Source organism: Accipiter gentilis, chromosome 4 (assembly GCF_929443795.1).
Source record: "Accipiter gentilis chromosome 4, bAccGen1.1, whole genome shotgun sequence".
In the NCBI taxonomy this organism is placed as follows: Eukaryota; Metazoa; Chordata; class Aves; order Accipitriformes; family Accipitridae; genus Astur; species Astur gentilis.
In genome coordinates, this window is record NC_064883.1 from 34,383,295 (window position 1) to 34,401,625 (window position 18,331).

General features: G+C 43.9%; 1 protein-coding gene across 2 annotated transcripts; it reads left to right on the forward strand.

The window, feature by feature from the left end:
* The first annotated feature begins 1,527 nt into the window (after positions 1 to 1,527).
* On the forward strand, positions 1,528 to 10,783 carry KLF6 (KLF transcription factor 6). Of its 2 annotated transcripts, none has more exons than XM_049798564.1 (4): positions 1,528 to 2,043; positions 5,077 to 5,650; positions 7,390 to 7,513; positions 7,940 to 10,782. In XM_049798564.1, exons 1-4 carry the CDS (start codon positions 1,942 to 1,944, stop codon positions 7,989 to 7,991), a joined length of 852 nt encoding a protein of 283 aa, XP_049654521.1. In that variant the 5' UTR covers positions 1,528 to 1,941; the 3' UTR covers positions 7,992 to 10,782. The 2 variants fall into 2 exon arrangements, with proteins under 2 accessions (XP_049654521.1, XP_049654522.1); XM_049798565.1 differs by lacking the exon at positions 1,528 to 2,043 and adding an exon at positions 2,161 to 3,196 and having other exon boundaries at positions 7,940 to 10,783.
* Positions 10,784 to 18,331: the final 7,548 nt, after the last annotated feature.

Sequence of the window (18,331 nt, forward strand, 5' to 3'; positions counted from 1 at the left end):
TTTTTCATAGACACAGGAAAACCCAACCATGAACACCAGTTGTTTGTTTATGGAATCGCCATATTAATAGTTTATGAGGGGCTAGGGGATGGAAAGTTAAACTGACATTTTCACACTTGCAATCCCTAGGTCACAGAAGACAGTAGGCAGAAGAAACATTAAATACTGTAGTTACCATCCGTAGGTAGCTAGCAACGGATACAGAGAACAGTGGGGAAATGGAAATAACGGAGCAGAGGTTACAATGGAAACATCAGCGGAAAATCAGAAGTCCTTTAATAAAAGAAGGGCATTAGAAGCATTTGTTCCATGTGCTGGACACTCCTTTGGAAAGCTAACCACCACATTTTCTTAAATTCTATTAAGACATCCATATCATCAACGGGCCTGGTCTTAAAAAAAGCTGGCGCTGCGATAGTGACACACAAATAAACGTCTGTGCTTAGGTGGAAGCGGGCACCAAAGAATGAACTTTCCCCGGAGAAGCGCTGTCCGATGGCACAGGCCAGGAGCACCCCCGCCATGGCACCCATCCCCAGGGGAGCTGCGCAGCCCCCGCCCGGGGAGGAAAGACCTCCGTGAAGAGCCCCATGATGATGATGATGATGACCGTCCCGTTCCGCTCGGAGACCCAGCTCCCCCACCGAAGCGTCAGTGAGGGCCTCGGCTGTCCCATGGGGGGGTGAAGGAAGTAACTTTCCAGCCCTTCTGCTCACTGGGAAAGCACGACCCGGGAGACCTGTGGATGGATACGCGGATTCTGCCTCAGAACCTCGCGGGGAGGGTGCCGCGGGGCGGGGTGGGGGTTCACCACGGATACCCCCTCGGCGAGACAGGACACCCCGACGCCGCCGAGGGCCCGAGGACTGCCAGGCAGCCGCGGCTCCCGGCGCCAGCAGCGTCCTAGCGGAGCGGCCCAGCGCCGTGGGGGAGGAGGAGAAGGAGGAGGAGGAAGAGGAGGAGGAGGTGTTTTCTCCGGCCGGACAGAGCCTCCCCCACCCCCCCCTCCTCCTCCTCCTCACAGCGGCCGCGGCCGCCTCACGGCGCGGGCGGCGCCGCAGCGCCCTCCGCGCCCTCCGCCGGCAGCGCAGCGCAGCGCAACGCACCACAGCGCAGCGCAGCGCGCGGCCGCCGGCTCGGCTCGGCTCCCCTCCCCTCCCCCGCGCGGCCGGCCGGCTCAGCTCGCTCCCTCGCGCGCGGCCGCCTCGCGAGCGCACACCTCCCCTTCCGAAAAAGCAGCCGCTTGCCTGCTTTATATACCCTGCTAAAAATAGCCTGCCGCCGAGCTCGCCAATCAGGAGGGGGCGAATTTCGAATCGGGCCAATGGCGGGAGCCGTCACGGCCAGGCTCGGTCACGCCAGGAGGAGCCGCGATGCCTGCCGAGCGGCGATTGGGCGGCTCTGACATCATTGGCACGCGGGGCGCGGAGTGCGTGGCGGAGATTGGGCCGCGGCGGCAGGCGGCGTAATGGGATCACGCGGGGCGGGGGAGGGCGCGGGGGGCGGGGGCGGCGGCGCGGCCGGGCAGAGCTTTGAATAGGGAAGTTTTGCAGGGGGTTCCATTCGCAGTCAGCGCCGTGTTTGCAAATATTGAGTCCGCTCCTGCGCAAGTGTCCTCCGCCGGCCGCGGGAGGGGAGAGCCGCCGCGGCCGCCTCGGGAGACGTCCTGCCTTGCTGTGCAATTAAACTTTGCATGAAACTTTGGGTCTTTTTTCCTCCCTAAGCTCCTCAAGGAATTAATATAGATCGCTCTCTGTATACAGATTTTTTTTTTTTTTCTAAAATTTTTTTTTTTTTTCTTCTCTGGAGGAAGGGGGGGGGGCTTGGAAACTGAGAGCAGAGGTCTGACACCCCCCCGCACACACCCCTCAACCCCTGCACATAAAGGAGGCATCTGTATTTTTGGTAACCAGCACTGACTTTGTTGTTGCAACTTGAGACATGGATGTTCTCCCAATGTGCAGCATCTTCCAGGAACTCCAGATTGTGCACGACACGGGTTACTTCTCGGCCTTGCCGTCCCTGGAGGAATATTGGCAACAGGTAAACGAGGATGTCGATGTTGTTGTTGTTGTTGTTGTCGGTTTTGGTTTTTCTTCTTTTTTTTTTTTTTTTAAGCCGTATTAAAGGATGAGCGGATTTAAAAAAAAAAAAAAAAATCCCAAACAAAAAAAGGCGGACCCCCCCCCCCCCCCCCCAACAAACCACCCAAGTGTCAGCAACGAGTTTGGGGAGAATTCAGCACAAATATGTAGCGATGTTTTGAAGCAGGTGTTTCGGGTTTGAGCAAGACGCCTTTTCGGGGGAGGGGGGGAGAAGAGTCCCGAGGTGCCCGTCAGGAGCTGCGCATCTCCCGTCTCTCCGCACTCACCGCCCGGCCCTGCCGGACGCCGAGGGGCTGTCAGCCCGGCGGCTCGGCGGGGGTCCGGCCGCCCCGCTCCGCTCCCCGCTCCCCGCTCCGCTCCGCGCTCCCCCGCTCCCGCAGCGGCTCGGAGCCCGGCGCTCCGCTCCCGCCTGCTCCACACCGAGTCCTGGCAAAAGTTTTGCGCTTGTACCGGCTCCAAGCTCCACAGCTGGGTCTTGTCATCCGAGCTCCCTGCCTTGGCCGAGGGCTGCTTTTCGCCCCTTGCTGTGTTTTGGGGTTGTCTTTTTTTTTTTTTTTTTTAAATTTTTTTTTTTTTCTTCCTGGCGGTGACGGGGGGGAAAAAAAAAAAAAACAAAAAAACCAACTCCAGGAGCGTACGTACACATATGTATGGGTGTGCATGGATAGCTGTGTATATTGTAGCTGTTTTCCAGCGCAGGGAGCTTTGCAGAGCCCGTGAGTTGTCAGTCATATGACAGCGATCCCCTTGTGCTAACTGCCTTGGTCGGGAAGGAGGAAGGACGGAGGCTCCTTCCCTTTAATGGACATATTTTGTTGCCTTTTCTTTTTTTTTTTTTTTTTTTTTTTTTTGTTTCCCCCCTCCTTCATTTGATCCCAGCAGCGGGATGGCAGGAGCCGCGGTCGCCGCTGACATTTGGGGGTTACCCCGGCTGGGCTCCGGGGGGGCCGGGGCCGCCGGCTCCGCTCCCCAGCCGGGAGCTGCTCAGCCCGGGGACCGGATCAAATACCTGCTGCCTTCCAGAAGGGCGAAGGAGCCTTTCCGAGAAGGTTGAAATGCAAAGTGTTACAACCTTCACATGCCTACTAATTGTATGCAATGCCTTTTTTTTTTTTTTCCCCCCCCCTCCCTCCCCCCCCCCCTTTCCCCTTTCAAAGAGGCAGCTTCATAGTACGTGATTGAAATGGAGCTAAGTAGTTTCCTTCAGGCATTTGGGCTTTTGGCGAAGGGCCAGCCCTCGTTCCCAGTAGCCTTCAGAGGCATTTAAACTCGGAGAGAGCTTCGCTCCGGTCCCCATTGCTGATCTACCTAATGAGAAATTTAAATTAGCCGGGAATATGAAAGTTTAACAAGATCTTAATAAATGCTTTTTTACCTATTTTCATGGCAAAGCAATACACCGTTGTGCTGTCCCTGTCGAAACCTTTTTTGTTTTTAACGTGCGTTGCAACTCGGTTACCTAATAATAGACAAACGCGCAAATATTGTGTGCAGAAGGGGGGTTGGTTTTGGGGTTGTTTGGGCTTTTTTTTTTTTTTTTCCCCTTCCTATTTTTGCCCACACTCCTAGCCTGGCCAGAACATGTGACCCAGTTTACTTGAGCTGGGGGAGAAAGGAGGCTGCTCCCATGGCGGCTCCGCTCGTGGACAGATGGGAAGGGGCTGCGAGGGGAATGTGTGGCATTTGGGATCAGGTTTTGCTACCGGGCTTGGAAGAGATGATCTTGCTAAAATAAGTAGAGTTTGGTATGGAAACTTGGTGTGTCCGTTTTCTGTGTAAGGCTTCCATATGGATTGTTTCCTATAGTGGAAAGAATAATCCCAAAACATCAGCTTGTTGCCATAACAGTTCATACTCCCCTTTTTTTTTTTTTTTTTTTTTTTCCTCTTTGAAAATGGCTAGAAAGTCAGCAGGGTGAATTGAAATTGAAAACCGCAGCTTCACCCATTTAGGGTGGTTTTGTTTTTTTGTTTTGTTTCATTTCATGGAGTAGAGGGGAATGCGTTGGGGGGGGGGGGGGAAGTTGTCCATGTACTGTTGCATGTATATTTGAACAGAGTACTTTCTTGGCAGATGGTCAGGGTTTTAAAAGGAAGTCTCCTTTGGCATTGCGTGAAAGAAAGAGAGAGATGACTCATACAGTTGCACTCTTGGCCAGTAGATAAAGTTCTTGTTCATTGTGGGACTCCCAGCAGGACCTCAGAGTAATTTCCCATTTTGCATCCTATGGAATAGGACGTTTCTACTCTGGAACTTTTTTCTCCCCTCTCCCGTGTTGTTGAAGTTCCCCGTGTTCCTCCGAACACGCATGGGAGCAGTTTGAGTTATGTGGCGTGCATGCCAGTGCGCTTGGAAATGACATTCTTTGAAAGTCGAGTGCGCTGCGTTCTCATGCACAGGAAATGGGAGGATGTCTGCTGCTCCATTGATGTCCCCAGAAGACGGGCCGGCAGCTCCGCAGCCATGCTGAAATGTGGCTTTGTTTTCTGACACAGCGTTTGGGTTTTAACTGCGTGTCAGAGCACATTGTGTTCAGTTGGGTCCTTTCAGTCTCGTGTTTGTGTGAGAGCTACAAAACAACTTGAAATTACATGAGGCACAAGAGCAAAGTGTAATTATTTGTTGTGGTTCTCTATGGTCCTTTTCAACGTCAGCCTACTGAAAACACAGATTTTATGATGAGAGTGATGATAATTTGACTGACTCATTAGAATGCTATTTGAGAAACCAAAGCTGACTTGCACCTTCAGCTGTGCGTTTGAACTCCTGCCCAGGTCTCGAAAACTGATTTCTTTTCATCGTAACAGTCACCTAGTTACGGCTGGAGGAGCCTTTAATTTGTTTTGAACCTAGAAACCTCAAATCGAACGTACTGCATTCCTGAATGCTTTTTGAAGTGTAAAATACAATTGGGTTTATTTTTAAACAAGCTTGTAACTTCTCCCTTTTTTCTGCCTTTCCTTCCACCTAGACCTGTTTGGAGCTGGAACGGTATCTTCAAAGTGAACCCTGTTACGTTTCTGCATCTGAAATCAAATTTGATAACCAAGAGGATCTCTGGACCAAAATTATTCTGGCACGCGAGAAAAAGGAGGAATCTGAACTGAAGAACACGTGTGTCCCAAAAGAGGACAATCTTACTAGTCAGAACTTAGAGACCAACAGTTTGAATTCTGACGTGAGCAGCGAGTCTTCGGACAGCTCTGAGGAGCTCTCGCCCACGACAAAGTTTACCTCTGACCCTATAAGCGATGTTTTAGCCAGTTCAGGAAACTTGAGTTCGTCTGTCACTTCCACTCCCCCTTCGTCTCCTGAGCTGAGCAAGGAGCCTTCTTCCCAGCTATGGAATTGTACGCCGGGTGAGTTGCATTCACCGGGGAAAATTCGTTCCGGTACCGCTGGAAAGACTGCAGAAAAAGGTACACCCGCCAATGGTGACACCTCGCCAGATGGCAGAAGGCGTGTTCACAGGTGTCATTTTAACGGTTGCAGGAAAGTTTACACCAAAAGTTCACATCTGAAAGCACATCAGCGCACTCATACAGGTTAGTAACCATCTGCTTATTAAGAGTTGGCAAGTACTGTAGGGAATACTCCTGACGGTGGTGGTGTCACAGGGTTACACAATCGCTGGGTGGGAGCCCAGGTTTGGAGAGATGATGTAATAGTAGTAGAGGCTTACCAGCGTGGACGACATCACTTCCTCATTCTCTTCGTAAGCGAGCTGAAGCCAAGACGGTTGGTGGTAGATTAGTCCGCTGTCATGGCGAATAGGACAAATAGGAGCCGCTCGTCTAAGTAGGCAAGTCGGGAAGCTGCAGCGGCACGCGGTCTTCAGGAGCAAAGGTCTAGCCAAAGTGGACGCTAGGCCTTTTGTCAACGTTTATTTCTAAAGCAAAAGCAAGCTGAGACTTGCTTGCCAAAAAAGGAACATCGTATCCAAAAATCGGTCAGATCACTAAATACTGTAAGACCTTGTTTTCGTGGTTCGGTCTACATGGGGTCTATTCAGTCAGACGTCCCAAGGCCTTGATTATATAAAGTATAGCTATAGTTGTAAGTCATTTAACAGTTTTGTGTGGCATTGTTATCAGCAAAAATCTTGGAAAGCCACAGTGTGTTGTAGTCCTTCTAACATATCTGCCTAATTGGACTTACACATGTATAATTTACTGTATGATTTCATCCCAAAATACCGAGCAACAGCATTTTATTGTTATGGAACCTGAACTAAAAATAGCAATCCTGTGTGTTATTGGGAAAGAAAGTGAGGAAGATAGACACTTCAGGGCTTTTATAAATATTTTATGGTTGAAGAAGCGTGCTGATTTGCTTTTTTGAGCATTATTATTTGACATCGCTTTACGACGGCAGTTAGATATGTAGAGCTGCACCTTGGCTCAATAGTCATCGCTTAAAGTGAGGAGTTGGCCTGGCGTTCTTGGTGTACCAGTCCAAAGACCTATACTGGGTTGGTTTTGGGTTTTTTTTCCCCAAGATGTGGAAAGAGAATTCAAGGAAAAGATCCTTTTTTGACTCATAGCATTTTGTGGCTTTTATGGGAAGTCTGAGCAAGCTCGGATGCTCCCATTGTCATGCAGAAGTCAGATAAAACAAGACTATTTCGAGAGGAAAGAACAACTTCCACTGAAGCCGTGGTGGTTGAGCAGATGTAAATAGCTGCTGGCCTTCAAAAGTATTGCAGAACTGTTGTCCTGGTGCTGTCTGGCTAAGAACATTCCTGTGAATGGAAGTGGTATTTCTTGAATGCTGAAATAGCAGTGTTCAAAGTGGTGTGCAGGCTTTTCCAAGAATATGTGGCTCAGCAGAAAGGAGGTTGCATGTTATGCAAATGAGTGAGTGACAGAGGACTTTGATGCAATACAGTAGCCTAATTGCATTTTGGAGCCTAGCTGTGCTGTCTTTAATCACCTTTATGAGGTGAATGATACCTGTTTGGGAGTAAGCCTGCCATTATGGATGAACAGGAATGGTAGAAGGTTGGATTTCTTTGTTTCCTGTGAGCGTGTTTAAGCGCTTTTTTTTTTTTTTTTTTTTTAATGAGCTTATTTGATGTGCTGTTGCAGCAAAAATAGTTAAGTAGGAATCATGTGGATAAATTTTGCAAGCCTTCTTTGCCTACATGTTCTGAAGCATTCAGATAGGTTAAGTAAAATTGGCTGCATTTGGGGGGTGGAGGAGGTTTACATAGAAAATGAATGGGATAGCACCTATCTTTCTTTGAATGAAGTCATGACTAACGTGTGATCTGCTTTCTTTGTAGGGGAAAAGCCTTACAGATGTTCATGGGAAGGGTGTGAGTGGCGTTTTGCAAGAAGTGATGAATTAACCAGACACTTCAGAAAGCACACTGGTGCCAAGCCTTTTAAATGTAGTCACTGTGACAGGTATGTGACTGAAATGCACCTCTTTAAGTAGTCGTTTTTAATGCTTGTTGGAAAGTGAGTCTAGGCTGCTTTTCACTTGCGAGGGAATCATTTGGGAACGCAACTGTGTCTGGTGTTTTTAAGGGATTATTGTATATTTAGACTGGAAAAAGGCCCTTCCCTTTTACTAATCACTGGGACGTGGTTTGCCACCCGCTGTTGCAGATGAGCGTTGAGAAGTAAGTCCCTGGCGTTACCACCCATCTGCAGAGCTCCTGGGTGCCCGCAGACACCTCGAGTGCTCCCTTCTGTCCAGGGAATGCCAAATCCCTCCTCAACCAGCCAAATTTCGGAGTAGCAGAGCAAGGGGGCTGCCTCAGCCACGCGGGCCGCGTCGTGCGTGCCAGCGCCCGTGGGCTAACGCGCAGCCTGGCTCTTGTCTTGCAGGTGTTTTTCCAGGTCTGACCACCTGGCCCTTCACATGAAGAGACACCTCTGAATGGGTCAAGAGGTGAATCCTGCGGGCTAAGAGGCGTCAAGGTTGAAGAGCCTTGAGCGGAGGGATGCGTGTTCCAGCCAAAGCATGCCATTTTGCACCCTACCCAGTTGCCTCCAGGACCTCACTTCCTTGAAGGTCTTTTGAGGGCTAATAAGTCATGTAAGAAACGGCATAGCAACCGCGGTGCATGAAGTTTGGGGTTTCCTGGACTCATACACTGGTATCTAACCTTCTGAGTGGCTCCTAAGCCTTTGCCGTGAGCATGTGCACTGAGAATGTTAATGATTGGGCGACTGTATGCGATGAGGATCTCTTGATGACTGTATGCTGAGGCACATTTTTTTTCTTGTGGTTGTTTTATAACTGTAAGAGAAAAAAAATAGTCTGAATGTCTTGTATGTGAGGAGTATCTCGTGAGATGGGACGACCACCAATCATTTCCAAGGGGTGGGGGGAGGGGTGTCTGCACCTTTTTAGAGGGAAAACGGAGAGGGGAAAGGGGGGAATAAAAAGAGTCAGGATGCCAGAATGGAGATGGGGGACCTCCCCGTTCCTGTGTGAGAGGAGCTTTAGGTGTCTGGTGCAGCTATTAAACGTGCAATGTGTCAAGTAGCTTGTTTTACTTGCTACAGAGCTCATTTGTAATCCATTGTATAAGCTGTGTATTTACAAATGTAACACAACTATAACTTTTCATTATAATACAAAGGTTATTGCATGGTTCTGGGGAACTATATGCTTTTCCATTCTTTAATCAGGACTGCAGTTTTGATTCCAGTTAAGAGCAGCTAAAATACAATTGGTCTAATGTTACATAATGTATGGAACATGAATAATTTTTTCTGTTGGGTGGATAAAACCACTATTGGTTAGAAACTGATTTTTCTCATGCAGCTAATTTTTCTCTTATTTATGCCTTGAGGACTAACTTCTGGTTTTCTAGCTGTTAATGCACTGTTGACCTTAATAATGGTGCCTTATGCAAGTGACCTTCTCTTGTAGGGGGTCTTATACAGGGGTATGGGTGATGCATGCTTTATTAAGGCTCTCTTTTCACCTGGCATTGTACTGTATCAAATGTATAATATGAGGGGAAAAAAAGGTTACTTCCAGGGTCCTCCTTCACAAAGACAAATATAGAGAAAAGTCATTCATGTCAGTACAGTATTTGTTTAACTTAGACAATTTGACTGTGTTACAGTATAATGCATATGCCAATTGAATACCTGACCAGTTCTGCCACCTTGAGACTTTTTTTATATTGACCTTGCACAACAACTGTGTATATACACACCCCAACTGTACTTAATATGTCGAGTTTTCATACATATTAAAGATACAGAAGTATTAAAAGATGTATTTGCTTAAAAGGCACAAGTTTCACATCTATATATCTAGCTATCTGTTGGTCATACAGAAAGAAACTATATTACTTTTTTTTTAAAAGTGGGCAGAAAAATAATTGTGTATGTATATTTGTGTGTACAGTCTGTGTATGTGTGTATATATATAGATAATATATAAATATTTTTTTTAAAAGGAAAAAAAATTAGAACACATAGCTAGAAAATGCCACAGCCCATCAAAATATTCCCTCTCCCCCCCGCAATACGGTTATTAAGGAGACAAAGAAATGAAAGATACAGTTAATTAAAATCTAGCATTTTTAGAGGCTTTACCTTTAGCTTAATGGTATGCTAAAGGCTTTGTTGGCATTCAGTCCTTCTCAGACTGCTGACTGTGTTTTGTAGTTATTAGGTTGTCTGGAATAGCGTATCTGTGGCCATTTAAGAATGATATGAACCGAATATTGGCATGCTAAAAGAATATTAGCTGTGTGCAGATGAAGTGCACTCGGGTTTTGGCCCTCCAGCTTACTGGAGGACCTGTGAGTGAGCTAGTCGTTGTGGTGGTTGAGCTCTGATTTTACATAGTTCAGCTAAAGTAAAGACTGTTTTTTCCTAGAGTAGAAATAGTCTGTCCAAAAGCAGTATTTTTTTTTTTTTTTTTTTTTTTTTTTTTAAACCAGCTCACTACAGTCGATGCAATGAAACACGTAACCTGTTTCTTTTTCTATTTATTATCGGTCTTGCTTACTATGCTAATATTTTGGTATATCTTCCTGGAAATGTATGTAGATAAGTGGTTTAAAAAAAAGTATATGCAAGTGATCTGGTTCTAAAGAATACACAGGCTTAAATCATTCTCATTTCATTTTTGGTTTAAATTGCCTGAAAATGCACTTTTTTTTTTCTTCCCCCAAACAAACAAAATTTCCCAGAAAATGGATTTCTATTTAGGGTTGGGTTTTGTTGTGTTTTTAACTCCTTGTTTGCATTGTCCTTGGCTTAGCCATAATTCTTATAAACAAGAAAGTAAACAAAAGCAAAAACAAACAAACAAAAAAACCAACCCCAGACAAAAAAAAAAATAATTAAACTTGCACTGGCTTGTCTCAATTGTGAAATACCATCAGACTTGTGTGGATGGGGTGGGGCTGTGTGCCATATGTCAAATGCCTGTAATTTTCTTAATAAGCAAGTACATTTTGTTCAGGTGATAACTGAGCCTCAATCAAGCTGAAAAATAAAAAAAAATAAAACATTTTTGCTTGAAATTTAAGAAGAAAAAGTTTCTATTAGTGAAATTTCTTTTTTTGTTTTTGAAGCACCCTGTTATCTAAAGAATCTCTTTGTAAGATTTTTGTAAAAATTTTGTTTTACAAGATTTTATTTGAAATTGTTTTTTGCAAGATTGTTATATTTCTGTATGAATGTATTTTTTATTGGAATAACATAAAAAGAAATTCTTATCAGCATCATGTGTCTGGTTTCGTCTTTCTCCTCTCTGATGTCCTATACACCAAACGATGTCAAGTACTATGTCGATGCTTTGCCTTGAGTCACCTGGTTGCAGGTACAAAGAACTTCGGGTCAGGTCACTTTGTGGAAGATGAGCCCTGATGAGAAAGTCATTTTGGCAGTAGAAACTAAAAGTTCTTCCGTATCTGAAAAGTTGTTGTTCACTCATCTTTTATCTCAGCGGAATAAATAGTTAACGTGATTGTTACTGCAAGGCTGCATCTTTATTCCAAATCGTTTGTTCTGGAGAGGTGAGTGCACATACGAGAAGTTCTGCATGTGGGAAAGGAGATTCAGTGGGCATTTAAAGTGAAGGGAGAAAACGAGAAAGGTGATGGCTGGGCTGGAGGCACCTGTCCTTAACCCTTACTGCAGACTGCGGGCCTTTCAACTGCCTGGTCGGCGGGGAAGCAAGCCCGAAACCTTGAAGGCGCAGTTGTGGGAAGGAATGCAGGGAAGGAACCGCGTGAGATCTGCCTGGCCCAGATGCACAGATCGGAGTCTGCTGTAGGGCTGACCTGACCCACATGCTGGTGGTGACCTTCAGCCAGCCAAACGCAAGCCTCTGAACTGCATTTTTTCAAAGCAATGGCTCTTCAAAGCATGCCTGGCATGTATGCTGGCTTGGGACACATGCAGAACTTGTTTAATGTTGCCTTGTGGCTTCTGCTTCACTCACGCTGGTGTTAAAAACCCTTTAAGCATCGAGTAAAAGAGTTGGCAGAAATTGCGAAGTTATATGCAGAGAAACTGACTTTGAACACGTGAATTCAGTTCACAGTAATTGAATGTTTCATGGTTTTAGATGAGAAATGGTCTAAAAATGATGCAGAGAAGAACTGAATCAATAAATACAGATTGAGGCAGAAGTAGAAGTGAAGGAGAGACCCTTGCCACCTACCTCAGTTAGCCCTGCAGCGGGCTGGTAAGTAGTCAATATGCCTCCATATAGGCAAGGAAGAAATGGCAACTTAAGCAAACTTGTGATCTGCAATGAGAGGGATATATTAAATTTTAGTGCTGGTACAATATCTCGCACAATGAAACACAGATGTCTTCTGGGAAACTTAGTTACAGTTGCAATAGAATAGAAAAGGCTACTGAGGTTTAGGGATTGTGACATTTTGCCTCCTCATCTGTATACAATGTAGAAATGGAAATATTTTTAAAGAACTGAGCTTGACCTCGGAGGTTCTCCACCCAAAATGTTCAATGGGTGTGTAATACAGAAAAAGGATTGGCAAATTTTTGCCTGTTTATTGGGCGTGTGTCATGTAGGGCTGTGTCTTACTGTACCTTCTTTTTTTTTTAAAAAAAAAAAGGCCTGATAACTCTATTATTAAGGATGTTATTGAGCTCCCACCCCCTTTTTTTTTCTCAGAGAGATTGCACTGAAAAAACAGCGCTACTCAGGAAAAAAAAAGGCTAGTGACAAGCTGTGGGGCAACAGGGAAACTACAAAGCAGAAAGCAATAGCCGGTTCAGGGTTAGTGCATTTCAACATGCACATCTACTGCAGGCTTGCTTAATTCCAGATTTTGAAATGCAGAGCAGATGGGAAGGGATGTGAATTTGAGGGTGAAGAAGTCAGGTGGTTAAGGTACGGACCTGGATTAGTAGCCTCAGCAAGTTCCAACAACTTTAACTGGGGTTAACAAGGTGAAAATGAGGACAGAACCTGTGAGCCAACATGTTAGCTTCTTGCTGCAGAGGTTAGATACGGCATGTTTGTGCACTTCGTCACACGTATGTGCATGCAAAGGTCAGGATGAAACAGTTAAAATCCCCAAACAGAACCTGTTTGGGTGTTTGGAGGTTTTTTTTTCCTCTTGGGTGTGAAAAATCCCGGCATAGAAGTGGTCAGTGCAAGTAGGGCGTATCACAGTTTACCAACTTACTTGAACAACCGTGTATTGTAAATACAGCATGACTTTGAAGTTCGCAATAGACAAGTGATTGCTATTTTCTTAAACTGGACGTTTGTATTGTTTAGAATAAACCATATTATGATTTGTCGCAAACTGAATCTAGAATTGTTGTGCCTGTTAGAACATGCTGAATACAAGCTGTATTTTATTCCTTCCTCTTTAGGCATCGTTCGTGGTACCTCTGCCTTTGTGTCCATCTTTTACCTCTTCCATTCTTCTCAACTGTTTGAGCATTCACTCTTTATTTTCTTTAATTGCACTGAAAGCTCTGAGGAATAAAACCAACCTCTGTAAATCGCACAAATAGCCACAGCAAAATTGCAAACAAGGAGAACGAAAACCACTGTGGTGATTGTTTCAAAAAGTAGCTGAGTGTTATTTATGCAGCACCAAAAGAGTACGCGATCTTACATATTCACACAACAGGGAGAGACAACCTCTAATAGGAGGAAAGCTCCATGGTCCATCCATTGGAGGTCTCCTTAGCCTTGTCTGGAGAGAAGAGTTAAGGTAGACTGAAACAGTAAGGGGAGTTCTAACTGCACAAGAGCGGGGTGGGGGGTCACACACAGGTAAAGAAGGCTTCCCTTCTGCCTTTTAAAGCATAAAAGGTTCTGTGTTTCCTCCTTGTTCCTCCATTTTCCAAAAGTTCCTTGGAGACAAAATGGCTCGGGTAGGAAATCTGCAATACTACTTTCTCAAGCTTTTCCAGCTTTGCTTCCTCAGGTAGCGCTGGTTTGTAGAGCAGGCAACACCACCAATACTCCAGTTCTTTATTTCTGGTGACAAGAGGTTATCAAGCAGCTCGTACCCCCACAGAAGTCTGCTTGCTTTCGCTTCATCCCATGGGATTGTGAAGCCAAGAGGCATTAACAAGTACTTCTGAAATAATGCCTCTGACATGGCAAGAAACTTTGCTGAGATTATACAGTCCAAGGCAATAGTATCTTTATGTTTTTTCCCTTTAGCTCTTTTACCTCTACACTGGCTGTTTCATCCCTTATTCATGGTCCCTAGATATATGGCATTTATTTTTGATCAAACCTGTAGCAATACTGTCTCATAACCATTTGAGCTCTTACATATAAGGGAGAATGAGCAGGCGGAGTATTGCTTTTGCACATAGGTCTACAGAGGTTTAATCAGTCTAGGATTCATTGGAGCTACCCTGGGAAATAAGGGTTTGCAGGTTCGTGCATTAATATTGTGAAGCCTTGGTCAAAAGCTCATTTAAGTCAAGGAGAAATTCCTCACTGAATTCAACTTGCTCCAGACACATTCATTTTTTCATAGAGCTGAACCTGAGGAGGAAGTACATTTGAAATCCATTCAGAACCAAATTTTCATTCAATGACATTTATGACTATATTTTGTCCATTTCCCATTGAACATTTGATAGCTGGAGTTTACAAGTGCAAGCATTGCAAAGCTGGTTTTTTTTTTTAACAGAAATGTGATATTTTTCTGAGATTTATTTTTGATTGCAGACTGATGATAAACCTTGTAATTTGTTCTGCAGTTTCGGTTACACAACAGCCATGTAATAATTTTGCAAGTTATAGAAGTGACTATATTGGACTGTAATGTTTTCAATCTGAATGCTTCACAAATTATTAGCTGAGAAATTATTAACTGAAGAAATTAACTGGATTTGTAGGATACCATAGCAACAAAGGTGGCCTATGGCTTTAAGAAAAGCGCTGCATCAGATACAAGCCAGCACATTTTGTTAAAATAAAGAGAAACTATTCAGAATTTGCAATTGAGGCTACAGATTGGTCATGTTCTTGCAATATAGGTTTATAATTTGTCACAGGAAAATAACTCCATAAAGCAAAACCGCTAAGGTGTTTTAAGATGATCTATTATGCGGAGGTGTCTAGTGCAGCCATTTTGGATTGGTGTCATGATAGGAAACAGATGGTATATGTGTTTATGTTTAACATTTAAGGAGGTATAGAAAGCAATTGGGACGTGATGTATTTTGTTAATGGGCGAGTAAAGCCTCATATGTACAGTTAAAATAGAATGTAAAAAACAAGCAACATTTTTTCAGCACAAATGAGGCAATGCAACAACACGCTTATGTAGATTTATTTGACTTGTTTCACTTTAAATAATTTTAATGAGAAATTCTCTAAATGTTTTTGAGCGGAGATAGAAAGTAATCTGGTAACCACATGTCTTGATGTAAGCCAAGCTGTTCTTTAACAGCACTTTCTTTCAATACAATATAAATTTAGCTGGAATTAGCATTGCTGAATATTAGTCCCTCAGTGCCTCACTTGCTAAACCTCCATATTCTTTTTATTGCCTCTGTGCATTTCAGAAGCAGAGTGTGTGGTCAGTTCTGGACAAAGGCAAATTATGATCTAACAGGGCTGGGGAAGGCAATGTATTTGCTGAATTCTGTAACATAACAAACACCTCAGTAATAATTCAGGAAGGTAGCAGATCTGCGCTGGATACAGTAATATCTTTTTTCCTGTAACATGCTACCTTTTGGATTTGATACTGACTATATCAAAAATCTAGTTATGCACACAAAGCTGTATTTTTCTGAATTTTATGTACTTCACCTGACTGTATGTTATTTCATTTATAAGATTTATCTTTGAACATGCAGTGATAGTCAAAGACTATTGTTCATTTCCAAGCTTCGCTAGGCAAGTTACTCAGTCTTCTGGGTTTTCCTTTATTTGTTTTTGCTAACTATGAAGAGGACATTGAGGGCAACTGGATTTTAATAGATCCTCACTGTAATTAATTATTCATCAGCAGTAGAAGTTAGCAGTAGTAGTCAGACGTGCAGAGGAGGCTGAGATCTTACATGGTGAACCTACAGGGAGAGAGGCTCCTCCATCCAGGTTCTGCCTAATTAGACCACGGCACATTTGGAATTACACACATGCAAAGAGAGAGAAAGTCGTTTTGCAAACCGTTCTGATGATCTCAGCGGTTTTCCTTCTCCTGGTCAGACAGATAATGCTGTTGATATTTTACTGTAATTCCATTCAGTCCTGCTGCCTGTCACAGATGGACTCATTCTGGACACCAGGATAAGAAATCACCATGCAGAACACTGGGTTTAATTGCATTTCAGTGAGCATTTTTAGGTGGGCCCTTGTAAAGCCCATCCCCGTCTCACATGATTGGGATACTTCTTATCATTTCGTGATTTTGTTTTCTATTTCTAACAACCTTCTTCTGGCAATAACTTTGGTATATTCTATGTGAAATGCTTTGGACCTACTGAGATTTCTTCTTAATTTGAAAAAATTGTTAGGAATTAATCTTTAATCCCACAGATAGAATAAGAGTAAATAAGAGATGTAATAATGTTATAGTATTAATGGGATTTGAGCCTCAGTAGGAAATAGATGCATTATTCATAAGGATTGATGGTCTTTAGTGTCCCAACAGCCCCTTGTGGGGCTTTGGAGGTATTAGACTGGTCACTGGAGAGAGGGTTGCTCTAATGCTCAATAAGCTAAACTAAAAATGTCGCTAGAATTATAAAGCAAAAACTAATCAAATCCTAAATATAAATATGACGATACAAATCCATCGCCTAGTTATCTCCAGAAACCACCCTGCCTCAAAGGGTTGTCAGTGACTTGTCCCTTATTATCTTTAATCAAGCAGAAGAGAGAGGCATTGAACGCCACAGTGGATCTGTATAACAAGGCACTGCAGGTGAAATCTATAGCGCTGTGCTTCCCGCTATACGTGTGCTGCCGGCTGGTCCCGCTCCACTAGCGAAGGGAAAGGGCAGCAAAGAGACAAAGGGATGCCGTGTTTACCCAGCGCCTGTGAAGTCCTCTGTAGCTTCTTCTCATTTCCATCCCCAAAGTCCAGACCACAGATGCTTCACAGGGCAAAACCAGCCCGGATGCCTGTAGGTAAAAATTACGTGGTAACACTCAACAAAGCAGCTGACTAAAGGAGATTGCTGCAATAAGGTTTCCAGCACTTACACAGATGGGATCTACCCAGACTCTGGTCTCTGCGTTCTGTGACAGGACATTATTTATCTTAACTATAATGGGCAACCTAAAAAAACCCGAAATATAAAAAAAATAAATAGAGTGTGTATTCTTTCATTTGTCCAAGCAGATTATGCACTACAGTTTGACCATCTGTCTGAGAGGCTAAAACTGCTAGTCACCAAACAAATGTAACTGTGTAATTCAATATTAAAAAATATCTTTTTCATTAGACATTAAGTATCTTGGGATAATGATGAGGTCATAAAAGACTAATGTGTTTGGCCAGGAGAGAGAGGAGGATTCATAAAAGAATAAAGAGCTGTGGGATACGGCTGCTTTTGGCACAAAGGGTAGCACCCAAAGTCTGCTCAGGCAAATATTTCTGTGTGCAGATAGTTTAATGCAAAGCAGATTTAAGCCTCGAGTCTGAAATAAGGGCCATGCAAACAGCCTCCTGGCCCTCGCCTCCCATCCCCCGAGACACCAAAAACCGTACAGGACTTCTTCTGAGCACCACGGGGGACAGGGACCCTCCCTGATAAGGGATGTGGAGCCCCAAAAGGACATGTCCTCATGCCTCCTGGGGCTCTGCAGCCAAGGTCCAGGGTGCAGCAGGACCCTGAAGGTAATAAACGTGAGTGGGGAGAGCGGGTCAAGTTTCAGGAAGGGTGTAGCTCTGTAATATCGGTGTTTGAAAACACAAATCAGAGCAAATGTGCTAAGAGACAGAATCTTCACCCTTCATGCTGTAACACTTGGCTTTTTTCAGCGTTTGGTGAGAGACCCTTAGCTTTGTGCCTGCCGAGGTATCCCTCACCAGAAAAAGAAGAGGCAGTAGCCCCCTGATCCCCCATATGCTTTACTGCGTCCTTTCAATCCATGACATGTGAGGATGAGCTTACTTTTTAAGGTTAAAATTAAGTTCTTAATAAAAAGGCATTAGCAAAGAAAAAATAATAACAGACTATAAGGAGCCCAAGAAGCTTCGGGTTTTTTGTTGCAATTTATATACATATGCACACACAGACACATAAATGGAAACAGATTTTCTTGTCTAGGATTTTTATTTTCTATATGCTGTTACATTCCAATAAAACAGTGTCCTTCCAGAGTCATCTGTGGGACTGATAATAATATATCGGCCTTAAACTAGGGTGTAAGATGAAACCAGCTGAAAACACTGAACAAAATCAAACAGTCTGCTAGTGAAACAGATGCAAAAAATAAATAAAAAAAACATTAAAGGCAAAAAATAAAGCCAACTTTCCGACTCCTTTTGAATTTAACACTTTGTGGGAATGTGAGTAACCTAAGCACGTCAACATTGAAATTGTTGATGGTTGTATTTAATGAATCATAGATCCAAGCTTCCACAAGTTAGGAACCAGGTGTTAAAAAAAAATAAATCACTAAGTGCAAGATTGCCTTAAAATTAAAATAATGGTAATGTGACACTTTTTTATTATTATTTAAATTCTGTATTTTGGATCCAGCAGGGTGCATCCAGAACATGTTTTCATTACATTCTTTACAATGAAAGTCAGAAACTTGTGTTTTAAAAA

What these genes read in the sequence shown, in the direction of transcription:
- KLF6 (XM_049798564.1), top strand. Translation starts at nt 1,942, where the DNA reads ATGGATGTTCTCCCAATGTGCAGCATCTTCCAGGAACTCCAGATTGTG. An exon ending in ACATCAGCGCACTCATACAG is followed by an intron (nt 5,651 to 7,389) that starts GTTAGTAACCAT and finishes CTTTCTTTGTAG; the next exon opens with GGGAAAAGCCTTACAGATGT. An exon ending in AAATGTAGTCACTGTGACAG is followed by an intron (nt 7,514 to 7,939) that starts GTATGTGACTGA and finishes CTTGTCTTGCAG; the next exon opens with GTGTTTTTCCAGGTCTGACC.